Source organism: Raphanus sativus, chromosome 1 (assembly GCF_000801105.2).
Source record: "Raphanus sativus cultivar WK10039 chromosome 1, ASM80110v3, whole genome shotgun sequence".
Lineage (NCBI taxonomy): Eukaryota > Viridiplantae > Streptophyta > Magnoliopsida > Brassicales > Brassicaceae > Raphanus > Raphanus sativus.
In genome coordinates, this window is record NC_079511.1 from 4798848 (window position 1) to 4816974 (window position 18127).

Genomic DNA, 18127 nt, shown 5'->3' on the forward strand with positions numbered 1-18127 from the left:
TATTATTTCCTCAGTTAAAAACACCTATGTGAAACTGAGCTGTGTTGATAGTTACAATAGATTCTAGTACTGAAACTTGACCTACTCTTAGATGAATTAACTAACTTGGATAAAGAAACTGAATGTGAAACATGTTATTGACTCTTGAGAAGCCACAATAGGTTTTCAAATGAAATGATTCTCCTTATCTTGCTTTTTCTCTTCTTCTTTTTCCTTTTCTATTTTTTTTATTGTTAACTGTGTGGAAAGCTCCTATAATGATGCATGCTTCAGAGTCATTGGTCTATGTAATCTTAGTGCTAGTCTTTCAAGGCACATTCATGGTTCTGTGTACCACTGATGATTGCATACTTATAGCAAAAAATAGTTGTCTGAAAAAACCCGGATGTAGTTGCCTGATCAAAGAGTCTGATCTTTAGATCATTGTCTATCTTCTCTCTTATCAGATCGTTGTTGTCTTCATTAGAGTTTTTTTATATCCCTGTTGAGACATGAACCTGGGGGAATACTACAGTTAGTATGTAGCCATTGCAACTTGAAATAGTTTAACATTTTAACTTTATGTGGAAAAACTAAACCAAGTTTCTTAAACATAGTTATCACTAGAATACTTTTGCATAAACAAAGAACATCAAGTTGAGAGCGATGGTGACTTATGACATTTCACCACTCAATAACCGACAAAATAGCTAGACTTTACTATGGTGAAGTCAATGGTCTTTTGTCTCTGTAAGAAGACTTAAGAAGTACTATATTAAGTTATTAACTTACTTCTCATACAATAAATTTTCCAAAGAGAACCAAAACTTGAACCCTTCTATTTCACTTAGTAGTTATGGTGGTTCTACTGAACTCACGTCCTTGTTTTGTCCTTATTCTGCTAGCAGCATTCTCTTGCTTCTCTCTGAGGCTATGTTTCGGCGAAGACAGAATCACTTTCTCCACTCAAATCAAAGACTCAGAGTCAAAGACACTTCTCTGCAAAAAAGGTATTTTCAGATTTGGCTTCTTCACTCCTGTAAACTCCACTGCTAGGTTACGTTATGTTGGGATTTGGTATGACAAAATTCCAGTTCAAACTGTGGTTTGGGTCGCCAATAGAGACACTCCCATCAACGACACTTCCGGTGTTGTTTCCATCTCTGACGATGGAAATCTCGTGGTTAGGGCTGGTAGAAACCGCCTTATATGGTCAACGAACGTCACAGTACCAGTAGCTGTAGCTCCAAATGCTACTTGGGTCAGCTAATGGAAAATGGGAATCTTAGGCTACAAGACAGCAGAAACAACGGTGAGATTATATGGGAGAGTTTCAAGCACCCCTACAGCTCTGTGTTGCCAAGAATGAGTCTCTTGATCAACAGTAAGACCGGAGAAAACATCGGTCTTACTTCTTGGAGAAGCAAAACAGATCCTTCGACAGGGAACTATACAGTTACTCTCGTCGCTTTCCCGTTTCCCGAGCTTCTAATCTTGAAGAACAATGCTACAACACGGTGGCGTAGCGGTCCCTGGAACGGTCAAGTTTTCATCGGTTTACCTGATATGGATTCTCTTCTGAACATTGATGGGTTTAACCTCAACAATGATAACAAAGGAACGGTTTCACTGAGCTATGCTAATGACTCTTTCATGTATCACTTCAACTTGGATCCTAATGGAGCTATATACCAGAGAGATTGGAGTACTTCTATGAATGATTGGAGAGTCGGTGTTAGGTTCCCATCTACAGATTGTGATGAATACAATAGATGTGGTCCATATGGGAGCTGCAATTACCGGGAAGATCCACAATGTAAATGCATAAAAGGTTTTGTGCCGAGGAATAACACAGAGTGGAGTGTAGGAAACTGGATTGGTGGATGTGTGAGAAGAGCTCCATTGCGGTGCGAAAGACTCAAGAATGGAAGTAGTGGAGGAAAAGAAGATTGGTTCTTGAAAGTGCAGAAGATGAAAGTACCAGTGAATGTGCAACCGTCTTTAGCTAATGCGCAAGCTTGCCCTAAGGTATGTTTGGATAACTGTTCTTGCACAGCTTATGCATATGATCAAGGCACTGGATGCATGCTTTGGAGCGGTACCTTGGTTGATATGCAATCTTTCTTGGGAAGTGGCATTGATCTTTATATTCGACTCTCGCATTCTGAACTCAGTGAGTAAAAGCAACTCGAATAGTCTCGGCTTTTTCTTCATTGATTTATAATATCTCACCAAATCTTGTAGAAGCACATAGCAAGCGAGCAATAATGATAACAGCACCTGTGCTAGGCGTTGTGTTTATTGCTGCGGTCTGCGTTTTGTTAGCATGCCGGAAACTCAAAAAGCGTCCAGGTTAGAGTTTTCTTTACTAGTTGAAGGCTGCTTGCTTCAGATTGTTATTTTTACCATTATTTGTTTGCTTCTTTATCATTACCTTAGCAGAACCAAAGAAAGATAGAAGCGTAGAGCAATTGTTAAAGAGAATGGAAGAGCTTAACAGTGGTGATGAGCCTGCTTCTAACCAAGTTAAGCTAGAGGAGCTTCCTCTCTTTGAGTTCCAAGTGTTAGCTACAGCAACTGATGACTTCTCTCTCAGAAGCAAGCTCGGACAAGGCGGATTTGGTCCTGTTTACAAGGTAACGATACTAAACAAAAGACTTCCTGAAAAGATATTTGTATACAATCTCATATTAATATTTTTTTTCTTCAGGGGAAGTTACCTGCAGGGCAAGAAATTGCAGTGAAGAGGCTCTCAAGGGCATCAGGACAAGGACTTGAGGAGCTTATGAATGAAGTGGTTGTGATTTCGAAGTTGCAACATAGGAATCTGGTGAAGTTACTTGGCTGTTGCATTGAAGGTGAAGAAAGGTTGCTAGTGTACGAGTATATGCCAAACAAAAGCTTGGATGCCTATCTATTTGGTAAACTTTATCTCCTCTGTTTCATAACTCTGTTTTTACTCTGTTTTAACTCTGTTTTTACATGGGATGATCGAACAGAAAGCTAATGATTTGTTAGCTCTTTCTTCAGACCCTTTGAAGCAAAAGATCCTTGATTGGAAGACTCGGTTGAACATAATGGAAGGAATATGCAGAGGTCTTCTGTATCTTCACAGAGATTCAAGACTAAGGATCATACACAGAGATCTAAAAGCTAGCAACATTTTGCTAGATGACAATCTTAATCCCAAAATATCTGATTTCGGGCTTGCAAGAGTTTTCCGAGGGAATGAAGATGAAGCTAACACAAGAAGGGTTGTAGGAACATAGTAAGTATCCATTCCCAAAAAAATAGTAACACAAATATTTTGAAACCAGTTTTCTCATAACCTATGTGAATGATTTTTTAAAATTTTATTGCAGCGGCTACATGTCGCCTGAATATGCAATGGAAGGTTTATTTTCTGAAAAATCAGACGTTTTCAGTTTGGGTGTTATACTTTTAGAGATCATAAGTGGGAGAAGAAACTCTCACAAGGAAGAGAATTATCCAAACCTTTTAGCTTATGTAAGTGTGCACTAACAAACAATGTTTACTACCGTTTCTAGCTTTTAAAATTTTTACCTGTAATTTTGGTATGTTTACAGGTGTGGACGCTGTGGAATGAGGGTGAAGCTGCTTCTCTAGCAGATCCAAACGTCTTTGATGAGTCTTTCGTGAAAGAGATAACAAATTGTGTTCAGATTGGTTTGTTGTGTGTGCAAGAAGTTGCAATCGATAGACCTAATGTTTCAACCGTGATTTGGATGCTAACAACCGAGAACATGAACCTCCCTGAGCCGAAGTAGCCTGCGTTTATAACAGGAAGAGAAAAGTCTGAGGCTGAATCTTCTGACCAGAGTAGTCAAAAGGTCTCTATAAATGATGTGAGCCTCACATCTGTTAGAGGGCGTTAAGCTCACAAACCCAAACCGAATATGTATTAATTAAAAAGGTTTGAACAAGTTTGGCAAATATTAAAGTGTGTTGATTAAAATGTGTGGAGTGTTATAACTTATAAGTCAATGTAGACATTATGATGTGTGTTGAATAAAATGTATGGAGTGTTATAATTCAGTAAAAGACATTATTATGATGTGTGTTGAATACGTTGTAAAAATTTCAAAACTATGTACTAATATAAGGTTTGAGAAACTCCTGTGTTTGCAAATTTTATTATTCTACGGATTCTTAATGGTTAGGTTAAAGAACAAGAGATGTATATCAGATAAGTTATGTTCAGATCTGGTCTTATTTACCTCAGTTAAAATCACCTTGATTGATAACTTCAATAGTTTCTAGTACTGGAACTTAACTAACCTGGATGAAGAAGCTGAACCTGAAGGAAAAGGAGATAGCCAAAAACCACACATGTTCTTGAGAAGCCACAGTAGGTTTTGTCTTGAGAGATAGAGAGAACACTATTATGGTTTTGTGTTTTGGGTTGCTTTGCTATGTTTATATATATATTGAAATGAACGAACCTGGATAGTTTGGAATTGTGGATAAGATCAGTTTTGACTTTTCATGGTTTCATTAAATACATAACAACATCGTTTGACTCTTCTGCAGAAATTTACTCTAGCGAAACCAAGAAACTTCCTCTTTTTGTAAGAAATCTAACGACCTTGAATATCGGTGAAGGTAACGTCATTAACAGAACTAGCAGGTTCTGCAATGAGCAAAGCAACATTTTCGCCGCCTCTCCTTCTCACGGAAGTAAACGCAGGAAGCTTCGGATTTGGAAGATCAATAGCGTTTTGACCCAACATGAGGAGAACAGAAGACATGTCTGGTCTGTCCGAAGCGTTTTCTTGCACGCAAAGCAACCCAATGTGTATGCACTTCACCACTTCGCTTTCTTTATAAGTCTCTCGATCCATCAAGTTATCTATGACGTATTTTGCTTCACCTTTTTCCCATAGATCCCAAATCTACAAAGATGAAAAAAGAACAAGCATTTGCTTATGTTCTGTTTTATTCCTCTGTTTTAATTTGAAAAATAATGAAGTTTAGTACTTACGTGTCCGACAAGGTTCGATGATTCCTTGCGGAAAGAACTGTTTTTCTTTCCGGTTATGATCTCTAACATCAATACTCCAAAGCTATAGACGTCGGATTTAACTGAGAAATGACCCTCCATTGCATACTCAGGTGACATATATCCACTGTGAAAATGAGATTGAAACAACTTAAAAGGTTGAAAGTTTTTGAGCAGTTGTATTAGTAATTAAGTATTAGTAAAGAGTTAAACCCACATTGTTCCAACGACCCGGTTTGTGCATCCTTCGATTTGGTTGCCTCCAAAGATTCTAGCCATGCCGAAGTCCGATATCTTGGGGACCATTTCGTTGTCAAGAAGTATATTGCTCGCCTTGAGGTCTCTGTGGATGATCCTCAGTCTTGAATCTTGATGTAGATACATGGTTCCACGAGCAATCCCTCGGATTATCTTCATCCGTATTGGCCAATCCAACCCCGCTCTCTGCTCTTCATCTAAGAGGAGAATAGCAAACCTCTCAAGTCATTGATTTTCTTGAAGAGGGAAGTGTTTATAAATCTTGAACTTACCGAATATAAAACAGTCTAGGCTCTTGTTTGGTAAGTACTCATATACCAACATCTTCTCTTCTGATTCAACGCAACACCCTAAGATCCTCACGAGGTTTCGATGCTGCAGCTTCGATATCAACTTGACCTCGTTCTTGAACTCTTCCATCCCTTGTCCTGAGTTCTTAGACAACCTCTTTACCGCTATCTCCATACCGTTTTGTAACACGCCCTGAAATAGAAAGGAAGGAACCATTCCTTACCACTTATTGATGAAGATTTTTTTTTCATATAATATATTCTTAGTATAAGTAAATATGGATTACCATCTACCTTATAAACGGGTCCGAAACCACCTGCACCAAGCTTGTTATGGGAAGAAAAGTTATCGGTGGCTGCAGCGATCGTGTTAAGATCAAAGAGAGGCAACTCCCTGTCATCTTCAAATTTGAGTGAGTTTTCAAAATCAAAAGGAACCATTGAGAAGGTTGTTGAAGATCTTCTAAGCATGCTCGACTCTGCAGTGTGAGCATGTTTTAAATAGTTATCTGCGTGCTACGCAAGAAAGCTATAAAACCTAAAAGATAAACATTACTTACTTCGCCGCTTCCTTACAAAACAGAACACAATGACCATTAGTAGCATTACGGCTGCAGATAAACTGATGAGAACCAGAACAACTCTTGTCTTCCTTGATGAGCCACTTGTTGTGTCCCACCGCGCTGAAACAAGCGATGAAAATCAATACACAAAGTACTTGAGAAAACAGAGCGGTTTTGATTTTAAGTACCTAACTCTTCCTTGTTAGCACGTATGTAGAAATCTTGTCCAGAGTTCAAGTAAGTCCTCGTATCCAACATATCACCGTGCCACGTCAAGCACCCTGTCTCTCCTCCCTCACCGTCGTGGTAAGCGCTTGCGTAAGCGACGCAAGAGCAGTTCATCAAGCACCTCTGTTTGCACTCTTTCAACGTTATGTTCATATCAACAACACTTGCATTTTCTGTGTCGGGAATCTTCGCGTGCGTTAGCTTCACAAACCCGTCTTCCTCAAGGCACAGAGAAGTTTCGTTCTTCCTCGAACACCCGCCCGTGTAGTCCCTCAAGAACCAGTGACGACTAATATTGGGCTCAAAGCCAGGTAAGCACGTGCACTCGAACGTCTCTGAGCTAGTGGGATCGCAGAATCCGTTGACGCCGCAGTGTGCGTAGTAGTCGCATTCCTCTTTAGGAACCGACCAGAACTCGTTCCATCTCTTGTCCTTGGCTATCCACGTGAACCGTTGTATGGTTCCTCTCTCGTTCACTTTCAACCTCGTTATCACCGAAGCATCCGTCACACCGTAAGTGAACGATACCTCGTCCTGATTATTCACAAAAGAGTTGTTGAAGATGTATCCTCTGTTCATTTCGGGCACGCCGCTCCATCTCAGCCCGGTCCACGGCCCGGTACGCCACCAATGCGACGTACCTTTGTGTAGAATAAGCTCCGGAAACCCTCTACGGTCCATCCGGAACGTACCGTTTCCGGAGCCAGGGTCGTTAGGTGATCTCCATGATGTCAGAAACCGATCCAAACCGTCTTTTCGTGTGAAACCTAACCTCATAAAGGGTAGGAAAGTGTCTGTAGGATGGTCAAAGCTCTCCCAATAACCTCTCCCTGTGACTGAATCAAGGAGAACAAGGTTCCCTGTTTTAGAGAGTCTCGCAGCTAAAGTTGGTTCCATTATACTGTCGGGAACATTAGTCGACCAGAGAGGCTCTGTCCTGTTGGCTGATGCATAGACGCAGAGATTCCCTCTGCTGCTGAACTTTATCAGGCCAGATGTACCGTTAACGGGACGGTCTCTGTTTGCAACCCATACAACAGTCTGCTCAGAGATTTGAGCGTACCAAATCCCAACATATCGGAGCTTTGAAACTCCAAGGCTGAAGAATCCAAAGGCGAATCTCTCCCCTTGAGAGAGTAAGACTTCACCATCTCTCAGTGACTGTCTTCTCGTGATGGTATCAGTGGAGATACATGATTGGAGCAGGGAGCAAAAGAAGATGACAAAGACAATCTTCATTTCTGTGTTTGTTTCTGGTTTGATGTGATGAAACGTATAAATGTTGTGTAGTATTAAAAGCCAACTTGAACACCATTTAAACTAACAACATTAGCTGTAAAGTTCCGATAATTACTCAAAGGGATGCAACTTAAGAACTGATTCATGTGACTTTGAACATGACACAGAACTTAAAGAACACCAATAGTTTTCATTATGGCTTTGACATTAATATGGATAACACTTAAAGCACATTATGGATTTTAAGCGGTAAATAAACGAGGTTTCAAATCTCAGAGAAAGAATTAAAACACTAAGGTATACTCATTTTGTTGTTGAGTATATACGGAAATAAAACTGAATTGTTGATAAGATCAGTTTTTGACTTTTGATGGATTCATTAAATACACAACAATAAACTTGACTAGCCAAAACACAGCAAGTAGAAAAAAAGCCATCCATCTCAGAATTCATCACAAGATGTCAATCATTTATTGAAGCTCTATTCTTAGATTAGTCTTATAATACAATAGCTCTCATTAACATAACATATTTTTTTCAAGATGTATACAATATTACATTTATATCAAGCTTAAGGAGAGGAACAAAAAGGACTCATGTTCTATATTTATGTGACCTCATACATTCCGAATCTTTGAAGCTTTAATCCTATAGATTACTCTTACATACAACACATACATCTTAATTTGGATTTGTTAATATTTTCTTTTAATATTAGGTTTCTTTGCAACTTACCAGAGCTAACGTCCTGTGATTTCTGTGATGCTCACATTGTTGATAGATGCTCTTTGGTCACTTTGCCAAGGTGATTCAACGTCTGGTGAGACCCTTCTAGCTATAAACGCTGGCTGCTTTGGCTCCGGAAGGTTTGAGTTCTCTGTACTTAGCATCCAAACCACCGCTGAAACGCTCGGTCTATCATTAGCGTGATCTTGTACACACAGTAGTCCTATGTGCACACATCTTTGTATTTCGTTTTCAAAACACTCGTCTAGAATGACAGGATCTACAAGAGTGGTGGTTTCTCCATCATTCCATAGTTTCCATGCCTAGGATAAGAAAAAAAAAAAGAAAGGTTCAAGAATTTTGTACAAGCTTTTGTAGAAGGAAGCTCATTAAGTAGTCTTACATAAGCTGAAAGATTCAGATTCTGCTCATCATTGTTAAAGCTTGAGTTTCTTCTTCCACTCACAATCTCCAGGAGTATGACTCCTAAGCTGAAAACATCTGACTTCTCCGAGAATAGCCCTCCCAATGCGTACTCAGGTGCCATACAACCACTGTGAGGTTATGCTTTTGTCAGCTATATTATCAACATGTACAAGTTCAATGTGTACTTGTTAGTTAACTCACTATGTTCCAACAACTCTTAGGGTGCTAGCTTCGTCCTCATTCCCCCGGAAGATCCTTGCCAGCCCAAAATCGGATATCTTCGGGTTTAGATTCTCATCTAACAAGATATTGCTGCCTTTGAGATCTCTGTGTATGATCCTCAGCCTTGAATCTCTGTGAAGGTACATGAGACCTCTGCAAATCCCATCTATTATGTTGAACCGTGTCTTCCAGTCAAGAACTCTTTGCTTTGCCGGGTCTGAAAAGAGAGCATTAGCCAACAAATCAAATTACTACAGAACATAATATAAACCATATGGTAAAAGTGATTACCAGATAAGCATGCATCCAAAGAATTCCCTGGCATGAACTCATAGACAAGCATCCTTTCTTCTCCTTCAATGCAGAAACCAAGCAATCTCACGAGGTTCCTGTGCTGCAACTTAGAGATCACAACCACCTCGTTTACAAACTCTTCGAGTCCTTGTCCAGAATTTTGTGAGAGCCTCTTCACAGCGATCTCTTGCCCTTCTCGTAACTTCCCCTGCACGCGTAAAAAGTAGAACCAGTCAATAACACTCCCAAGGATCAGCTTTTGTAACCAATGAAGCTAACCTTATAAACGGAACCAAAGCCTCCTTCTCCTAGCTTGTTTGTGACAGCGAAGTTTTCAGTAGCTGCAGCTAAAACTTGATACTCGAACAATGGTAGATCTTTAAGCTTGTTTTGATTCACAGCGATGGCTCCAGACTCGTTGCTATTTAAAGCTTCCATCCTCTCAAACAGTAACCTCGCGTTTCTATTCTTTTCTGTTAAAAAAGCAATTGCAAAAAAAAAAGTTTTGTTCAATAATACAAATATCTATTAGAGACATGATTAACTCTGACTGACCTCTACGTTTTGCTACCTTCCTTAATGCTAAAAGAACAATCACCGCGACAAGAAACGCGCATCCTACCGTCGTGATTACGATCACTAGTGATCTATTGCTCGAGGTTTCTGTTTGAGGAACATATCTGAGTTGATACACTGTAGTTTTAGTATAATGAGGAAACTTATGTCCGAATGTTACTTACTGAGCTCAGAACCAGCGAGACGGACGTGGAGTGTAACGCCAGAGACCGAAAACTCCTGCATGTCGATCAAGTTTTCGGTCCAAAGAAGACATCCTAGCCCTGTGTCGTAAAAGTAAGCAGTACAAGAACAGTTTCTCAGACAGCTTCCAGGACAGTCTTGCTCGTTGACTTCAGACCGCTGTGGATTGTTTGGAACTTTCATCTTCTTCAACCTCAGAAAACCATCACCCTCACTACTCCCATTGTTGTGGCCTCTCTGGCACTGCAGTAGCGTCTTTCTCACGCATCCCTGAGTCCAGTTCCCTCTGTTCCACTCCTCGTAGCTTCGTGGCTCAAACCCTTTAAAACACTTGCAAGGCGGATCTAAACGGGATTGGCAACTAGTGAACTGGCCGCACTTGGCGTATATATCGCAGTTTGTCGGAAACATCAACCCCATGCTCCATTCTTGGTTAGCCTCGCTCCAGTACTTCTCCATGGCGTGCCCCTCGGAGTCCAAGAGAAAATGATACATGGACTGGTTGTAACCAAACGACATGGAGACGGATCCTCTGTTGTCGTTAGCGAGTTTGAACCCGTAGAGATCGACGCGTGATTCCCTCTCCGGTAATCCGAGGAAGTTTTGACCGTTCCACGGGCCGCTACGCCATAACATACGACCGTCTTTCCATAAGGCGAGCTCTGGAAACGGTAAGGGAATCATACCGGCTGAGTAGGCTTTTCCACGATCTAAGCATGAGTCTCTTCCCTGTTCTTGCGTCGGTAGAGATGGTCATCGTCGGCAAGAATGCGTTCTGAGGATGCTCGAAACTCTCCCATAGTTTCTTATCCTCACTGTCTTGAAGTACGAGGTTCCCTGTGCTCAGAAGCCTTGCGTAAGTGGTGTTCGCAGCTCCTGCTGGTCGCGAGAGGTTCGTGGACCAGTGAACCTGTCCACGACCATCCGCGACCACGAGATTCCCGTCTTTGGATATACGAATCACTCCGGAAGAGTCGTTGATCGGGCTGTCTTTGTTTGCTACCCAAACCACGGCCTGCTTCTGCACAGGAATGTTGTTGAACCAAACACCAGCGTAGCGAGCCGTGGAGTCAACCGGACTGAAGAAACCAAACCTGAAACCGTCGGGGTTTGACCCGAGCGTCGTCTCCGAGTCTTTGAGCTCCGTAGAGAATGAAAGTACATCCACACACAAACAAAACCTCAAAGAGACAAAAGACAATGTAAAAAGAAGAAAAAGAAGAGAACAACGACCCATGATGTGTTCTCAGGTTGTTGAGAGAACATTGAGCTTCGTTTATTGTTGTATTTATATGTATCCAAAAGAGTTGACGTTCGTTTAGTTTGAATCTTCTTTAAACCATTAGCACCGACTTAATTTAACCAGTCGGCTACCTGTGCCAAAGTTGATTTTCCTAGGTACGAACACTACCGGAGTGAAACAGACGGATGTGAATATTATTTTCGAACCGTCAAAGACGTTCGTTGGTTGAAACATTTTTAAATCTTTTTCAATTGTTTTTTTTTTCTTTTTCAAAAGACACAAACACACAAGACACTGAATCCATTCATCTCTGAACTTCCCACACAGTTCAAAACAAAAAACTCACATGACAATACTTACAACTCAAAGATCTAGAAAACCCCAAACACAAGCGACCGATCAAGAAACACAAACCAAAAGGCACATAAACGCTTTTTTTTTTTCTTCTTCTATGTCTCCTTAGGGAGGTCTCCTCCTGCAACATAGAAAACAAAACAGTGATTCTCAAAGAGGTAAGCATACACACACATTTTTTTTTAAATTCAAGATAAATATTTTCCTAATCAAATTAAAACTGACCTGCTTGGTGCTTATCCGAAGCATCATGGTACTCATCCTTGTCTCCCTCCTCCTCAGCAACCTCAGGAACCGTATGAAGCTTATCGCTTTCCACCAGATTCTCAGCCCCATTCTCGCCGGATGTCTCATCCTCTCCGTCCTTATCATCCGGAAACCTAACGACCACCACGGGACAAGCACAGTGATGAACAGAGTAATCACTCACACTCCCCAACCTCCCTTTGCTGCTCCGCTTCTTCGCGCCGAAGCCTCTGCTACCCATGATCAAAGTGCTGAGCCCTAACCTCTCAACCTCCAGACACAGCCTCTCCTTCATATCGTGATCCTTCACGATATGGATCTTAAACGGTATCTCCGCCTCGACAAGAGGCTGAGCGACGTCGCCCGCCTTCTTGTTGGTGAAGACGTCGAAATCGTCCTCCAGCTTCTTCTGAGACTCCTCGTTCTCCGGGTCCCACTGCGGAGACAGGTCAATGGCGCCCCAGTCGGCGCCGTAGAGGACGCTCGTCGGCTGGACGTGGAGGAGGACGACGGCGTCTCCTGATCGGAGGTAGTTCTGAACGGCCCATTGGACCGCGTGGGCGCTCTCGTCGCTTAGATCGACGGCGATCCCGATCTTGCGTTGAGCTCCGGCCGTCGGTGTGGTGGTGATCGGGAACCTGGGAGAAGACGGCTGCACGGTGACGACGGTGGGGGATTTCCTCGGTGACTTTCCCGGTGAGGCCATGTTTTTTTTGTCGGCGATGAAAAGAGTGTTTTCTTTGGGTAAAAGGAATGAGTCTTTGGGTTTGACGGTGGAGATACGGACAAGGTGAGAGAAAGAGAACAAAACTTTGGTCTTGTACTTGTTGTGTTGTAAGATTTTGAGTTTGTTTAGAGCCGTTAGATTGATGAGCTTAAGATCTAACGGATGTAAATCTTAGCTAAGTAGTAACGGAAACACCTGATAATCCAAAAGCGAAACTGTTAGAAATGGGCCCAAATGTCATTGGTTTAAGCAAGAAATAACTTTGGGCCAGGCCTGGAAGATAGAATCGAATCTCAACTTAGGAGGTATGACACATGCTACATTAATAGCAAACAACATACCCGTAATTAAGTATTTAAGCGAATTAAACAGTATTTACATTCAGCAGCCCAAAATTAGCCAAAGTCCTATTTCTATAGAAACCTTATCAATTGGGTGTTCGATTAACAAATCTTAGCGTTACATTTGATGTTAAACACACACAATTTGTTTATTAGTATTTGTTTTCCGTTAGCTTTTTTGGACAATTATAAAAATCCAAACAAAAGGAATCGCATAATGGAGAAGATAGGATAAGAATAAAAGAGACATCAATCACTCCCCACTATCGGAATATCCACGTGGCAAACAGCTGTACCGTTAGTAATGACAGCTTTTTAAGTAGGTTTATGAATAATTAAACACCCGCCATAAAAGTATCCAAAAGGCGTTTCGCCCATTAAAAGGAAGAAGATCCTCTTTGCAGACAACAAGATATCGAATCGAAGAACAGAGACTAAAAAAACCCTAAAGTTTTCTCCTTTCTTTATTATCAATGGCGGATTTGAATAAACTAGAGAGCGGGGGAGCCGCCGTAACAGGCGACATTGGAGTCGAAGCCGGCGGCGGCGGCGGCGCAGCGGTGGAAGAGAGGGAGATGCTAGCGGAGTTGGAAGGAATATCTGTGTTGGACTTCGATCTGCTCTGCTCGACGGTGGCGCTTCAGACTCAGGGGAAATGGAGGAAACTAGAAAGCTCGGATGAAGAAGATGCGGCGGATGATGAATACGGCGGCGGCGTTTTACGCCTTTGGGAAGGGGATGTTATGGATTGCCTCGAGGACCGTCATCTCTGCATAGAATCCGCTTGGTGAGTTTATATTCTCTCTTTTTTTTATAAAAAAATTATCTTTCGTTGGAAAAGACATCGAATTTTATTTCTCCAGACATTGTAATGATAATGAAGTATGAGACTTTTGTAATAATAGTTTATTCTTTCTTTGTCTTTTAGCTGTCCGTGTTACAGATTTGGGAAGAACATGACGAGGACCGGTTTTGGTTCTTGCTTTCTTCAGGTAACCCTTTTAGTCCTTTTTGAGTTGCAATCATTGAAAAAGATGTTTTTTTCTATGTATCTGACTTGTCAAGTTTTTGTGTGTTGTGTTGTGTGTCAGGGTGCTGTTCATATGATTCTTATCATTGGTCTCCTATTCAACGTTGCAGCTTTTGCTGTAACCAAGAGGCATTGCTTTCTCTATCTGGCTGTTGCTTTCCTCCTTTTGATTGCATCCTACCTAGGTTTCTTCCGTATGCAGATAAGAAGGAAGTTTAACATTAGAGTAAGCCTCAGTTTTTTTTTTTCTTCTCTGTGAGTCTGTTAAGAGAAATTATTTTGTCTTCTGTCCTGCATCATGACATGTTGATTCTCCTTCTTCTTTATTAGGGGGATGATAGTTTCTTTGACGATTGCATCCACCACCTCATGTGTCCCTTCTGTACATTAACTCAGGTGTGTATTTGTTCATACACAGATCATAAGAAGCTGTATCCATTTATACCGTTTTGATTCAACTTGCTTGTGATGTCGATGCAGGAATCGAAAACACTGGAGATAAACAACGTCCATGATGGTATCTGGCATGGTCGAGGAGACACGCTATGCATAGGCGGCTATCCTGAAGGAAAATCTTTGCTTCAGCTTCACTCTCCTCCAGTTATTGTATCAACAATGTCATCTGAACCCTAAGACAGCACAGCAGAGAGAGTCGCATGTAAAATGACACCAAGCTCTGCGCCTCCGTACCCATAGGCATTGGTATCATAATCATGTGAGAAGAAAACTTTCACGTTTGTTTTTCGAAACTGTGATATATATAGCAAACATGAAAGTTCTGACTTCAAAGGAGAAACGTTGAGAAGCCATTTGTATGCTATTACCAGTGCCAGTTATCTGTATATAGCCCCACCTATTTGTATGATAATATATTTGATGATGATGATGGTCACATACAACCGTTGTAGTTTACAGACAAGATGTAAGGTCAATTCAGTTTCTTAGGTGAATAAACGTTGCTGATTAGACTGAGATTATGAAGTACTTTCAATCAAAATATTGGATTCGTTTGGGGGTTTCTGAAACAGAAACAATGCGTTGTTTGGCCTTTTGTTCTGTTTCGGTTCTGTTAAACGGTTGTCAAAATGAAATCAGAAAGGCCAAATGGGGAACAGAGACATACATGAACGTGAACATTTTATTCAAATTCTCTGGATCATTCTCAGGCAGTCCTTATCATTGTTTTGTGTTCACACTGTTCTTCGGTTCAGAGAACAAACAAGCGGGGTTAATACAGGACACCAACCGCGTAAGTACAATCTATGAGGGAGTTAAAATGAACCAAAATCCATACTAACAGATAAGGCAAAAAAAAGGAGATAAAAAGAATGAAAAATAAACAAAGAACATGTTACTTTCTTTCTATGTTCCTCTCAGCTAAGATGTGAAAAAAATCTGTCAACTCCTATTATGATTGACAAAACAACATTTTGAAAAAGATTGAAACCTTTTTCTTCTCCTACGGCGCCATCAGACCATCCACCGTGTAAGAAAGAGACTTAGCCCAGTCGGTTTTCAGCACCATTGTTTGCAGTGTGTGCATCACATCATATCCTGGATCAAGTTTCCGTTGCCAACCCTATAATAACCAAAATCCATTACAATAGATCGAAGCAAACTTAATCCTTTTAGATGTGTTATAAAGAGTAACTGCATCAAACTAGGCTATATAGTAAGGCAACATCTTTAAGCTCAATTGCTATAATAAGCTTAGGTTTGGTCCTATGTGTATACCAAGTTCCATGATCTGAACATCAACACTAAAATTTTGAAAAGGGAAAAACATTTGGCTCACCTCGAGAACTAGTGTTGTCACCATCACAGTGCACACATTCCCGTCAATGTTAACTCTATGGCGCCTTACTTTCTCAAGTAATTCGTGCATGCAATCTGCTGGATGTACTAAGTCTCCCTCAGCGGTTCCCCAGAACTTGAATGCTTCTTCTACTTCCTGTCAAAACATAAACTTCTCAGCATGTTTTTATCTGTTTCTAAGGTATAAGGAAACTTTCGATCAAATAAATGTCATTACCTCAATAAAAGCCTCTGGATTGGGACAGTTTTGCTTTCTTGACAACTTAAGAGTTCGCTCAGCAGCAGTCCTCCCATCCCTAAGCGCAACCGCCTTGAAAAAATCAAGTAAGTTCTCTCTGTCGTTCTTTGAGAGCTCTGCAGTCATCCCCACGTCAAGGAAAACGATGTGCGGCTTCTTTGTCTTGAAAAGACCTCCACGAGATGCCTTTTTCCGGACAAGAATATTCCCCGGATGCATGTCAGCGTGAATAAAGTTATCAACCTGAAAAAAAAAATCACAATTCAACTTAGCATCCATCAATGAGACATAATATCAGATCATAAAAAAGACTACAAAGATGATGCCTCTCTTACCAGGAGCATCTTCAAGAGAGCATGAGTCCCGATATGAGCCAACCTAGTCTTGATCCACTCGTGTCCATCCATGCCATCAACATAACGCGCCACGCTCTCTCCGTGCTCGTACGTCTCCACCAGAACAGCAGGGTGGACAAGCGGATACACAGGTTTAGGGAACGAAACATCTTTCCATCTCCTGAAGTTGTATATGAACCTACTCAAATGAGAAGCCTCCCTCGCGAGATCGACTTGAGACAGCATGAAGACACCGAACTGCTGCACGCTCTCGTCCAGTCTCAACCACTTCAAAGCCGGGATCAAAGTAGATATCTTCGCCACGAAATTGATGATCACAAAGTCTCTCCTTATAGACTCGCCAACGCCTGGATGTCTGACTTTAACAGCAACCAAGGAAGACTTAGACTTTTGCCCTGGATACTGAAACCTCAAGGAAGCTCTATGCACCTGCGCAATGCTCCCTGACGCCAGCGGCGCCTCTTCAAACTCCTCGAATATCTCGGAGAGCTTGCGTCCGAACGCCTTCTCTATAGTCTTCTTAGTGTACGCAAAGCTATGCTGAGGAGCGTCACTGTGAAGCTTAGAGAGCTGTGAGCAGAGATCTTGAGGGAAGAGATCTGGTCTAGTAGCTGCCCATTGACCCCATTTGATGAAAGCAGGACCTGCTCGTTCGAGAGTTCGATGAACCATCTCAAGCCATAGTTTCCTAAAACGTGGCCCGCATAGTTCAACAACCAGTCCCATCAGGACACTAGGAGTAAACAGACAAGCTATGTAAAAAGCTCTCCCTATCAAAACAAAACCCTCTATAACCGAAAACAACAGCGAAGTCAGGAAGATAGGACCGTTCTTTGCCCTTGTGTAGAGAGATTTATGCGAAGGATAAGGATCTAAGGGAGCTCTCTGCGACGCCCACGCTAGCTTTCCACAAGTGACGGCGACGATGCCGGGTATTAAGAGGTGTGAACGGGTGAGAGACAAGCAGAAGGCTTGAGCGATGGTGTTGATGCGAGGTAAGTTCCATTGGCGGACAACAGAGTAGTTACGGTGAAGCCTGTTCCAAGCGACTTGAGCGTGATGTGTAACTACATTTCTCGCAGAGACACTAGAAGAACAACAACGCCGCCGGGACAGGTGATTACTCAAAAAGCTTATTCCTTTACTCGGAATCCTAGAGGAGGAAGTGTGAAATCTGAACTGAGGCGATCTTAGAGAAACAGTATAGCTTCCCCATTGAGACACTCTCTCTTTCTGATTCGATAAAAGAGATTGCTTGTGCTTTTCAACTATTCTAAAGATAAAAAATCTGCAAGGAAACAATAAAGAGAGAGCAAGCAGGTATCAGGTAAAGAAGGATCTGATTAATATTAAGACGTATACTCGTAAAAGTTCGAAACTTTACACATAGATCAAGTCCAAAAAAACTACATTTGGAATCATAAATGAGTGTCCGATCAGAATCCACAATAAAAATACGAAACTGGTGGGTGGGTATATGAGAATAGAATCTAAGGTTGAGGGAACAAACCTTGACATGGCGGCGAGGGTGAGAAACCAATGCGAGAGAAGGAGGAAACTTAGCTTGTTGGGTATGGGATCTTTAACACGTTTAAAATAAGGAGCATTTTCTCATTGAGTTGGACTTGGAGGGAGCAAGGGGAATGAGTAAGTCGGTCACCGTTATGCTTCCCGGAGTTAATTGGGTTCCAAAAGACCTGCCGGAGAAGAAACCTAAAGCCGACAAGGGAAGAGAGAGAGAGGAGGCCCACAAAAGCTATAATGAGAGGTATG

At 41.6% G+C, this 18127-nt stretch overlaps 6 protein-coding genes across 6 annotated transcripts; 2 read left to right on the forward strand and 4 right to left on the reverse strand.

The window, feature by feature from the left end:
• The first annotated feature begins 772 nt into the window (after nt 1-772).
• On the forward strand, nt 773-4054 carry LOC108808384 (G-type lectin S-receptor-like serine/threonine-protein kinase At1g11330). Its single transcript, XM_018580544.2, is given in 8 exon segments — nt 773-1238; nt 1241-2152; nt 2224-2331; nt 2419-2615; nt 2690-2900; nt 3010-3247; nt 3342-3486; nt 3567-4054. Coding segments are annotated over 8 exon segments (2523 nt in total). The 5' UTR covers nt 773-835; the 3' UTR covers nt 3876-4054.
• Nucleotides 4055-4126: 72 nt separating this feature from the next.
• On the reverse strand, nt 4127-7771 carry LOC108861982 (G-type lectin S-receptor-like serine/threonine-protein kinase RKS1). The gene is given in 8 exon segments (XM_018635990.2): nt 4127-4892; nt 4982-5126; nt 5217-5454; nt 5530-5740; nt 5842-6026; nt 6108-6230; nt 6299-7633; nt 7636-7771. Coding segments are annotated over 8 exon segments (2688 nt in total). The 3' UTR covers nt 4127-4577.
• A 351-nt stretch (nt 7772-8122) lies between these two features.
• LOC108854847 (G-type lectin S-receptor-like serine/threonine-protein kinase SD1-13) lies at nt 8123-11373 on the reverse strand. The gene is given in 8 exon segments (XM_018628550.2): nt 8123-8626; nt 8707-8857; nt 8931-9168; nt 9243-9453; nt 9525-9718; nt 9801-9908; nt 9986-10701; nt 10703-11373. Coding segments are annotated over 8 exon segments (2466 nt in total). The 5' UTR covers nt 11242-11373; the 3' UTR covers nt 8123-8317.
• A 149-nt stretch (nt 11374-11522) lies between these two features.
• Nucleotides 11523-12650, reverse strand: LOC108854941 (universal stress protein PHOS32). Its single transcript, XM_018628652.2, has 2 exons — nt 11827-12650; nt 11523-11722 (listed from the first exon to the last, which is right to left on the reverse strand). The coding sequence occupies exons 1-2, from the start codon at nt 12551-12553 to the stop codon at nt 11697-11699; spliced, it is 753 nt and encodes a 250-aa protein (XP_018484154.1). The 5' UTR covers nt 12554-12650; the 3' UTR covers nt 11523-11696.
• Nucleotides 12651-13265: 615 nt separating this feature from the next.
• On the forward strand, nt 13266-14919 carry LOC108815420 (protein PLANT CADMIUM RESISTANCE 10). Its single transcript, XM_018588049.2, has 5 exons — nt 13266-13702; nt 13844-13907; nt 14007-14171; nt 14276-14341; nt 14426-14919. The coding sequence occupies exons 1-5, from the start codon at nt 13389-13391 to the stop codon at nt 14576-14578; spliced, it is 762 nt and encodes a 253-aa protein (XP_018443551.2). The 5' UTR covers nt 13266-13388; the 3' UTR covers nt 14579-14919.
• A 146-nt stretch (nt 14920-15065) lies between these two features.
• LOC108807353 (uncharacterized) lies at nt 15066-18098 on the reverse strand. Its single transcript, XM_018579632.2, has 5 exons — nt 17865-18098; nt 16334-17642; nt 15978-16241; nt 15741-15896; nt 15066-15524 (listed from the first exon to the last, which is right to left on the reverse strand). The coding sequence occupies exons 1-5, from the start codon at nt 17870-17872 to the stop codon at nt 15405-15407; spliced, it is 1857 nt and encodes a 618-aa protein (XP_018435134.2). The 5' UTR covers nt 17873-18098; the 3' UTR covers nt 15066-15404.
• Nucleotides 18099-18127: the final 29 nt, after the last annotated feature.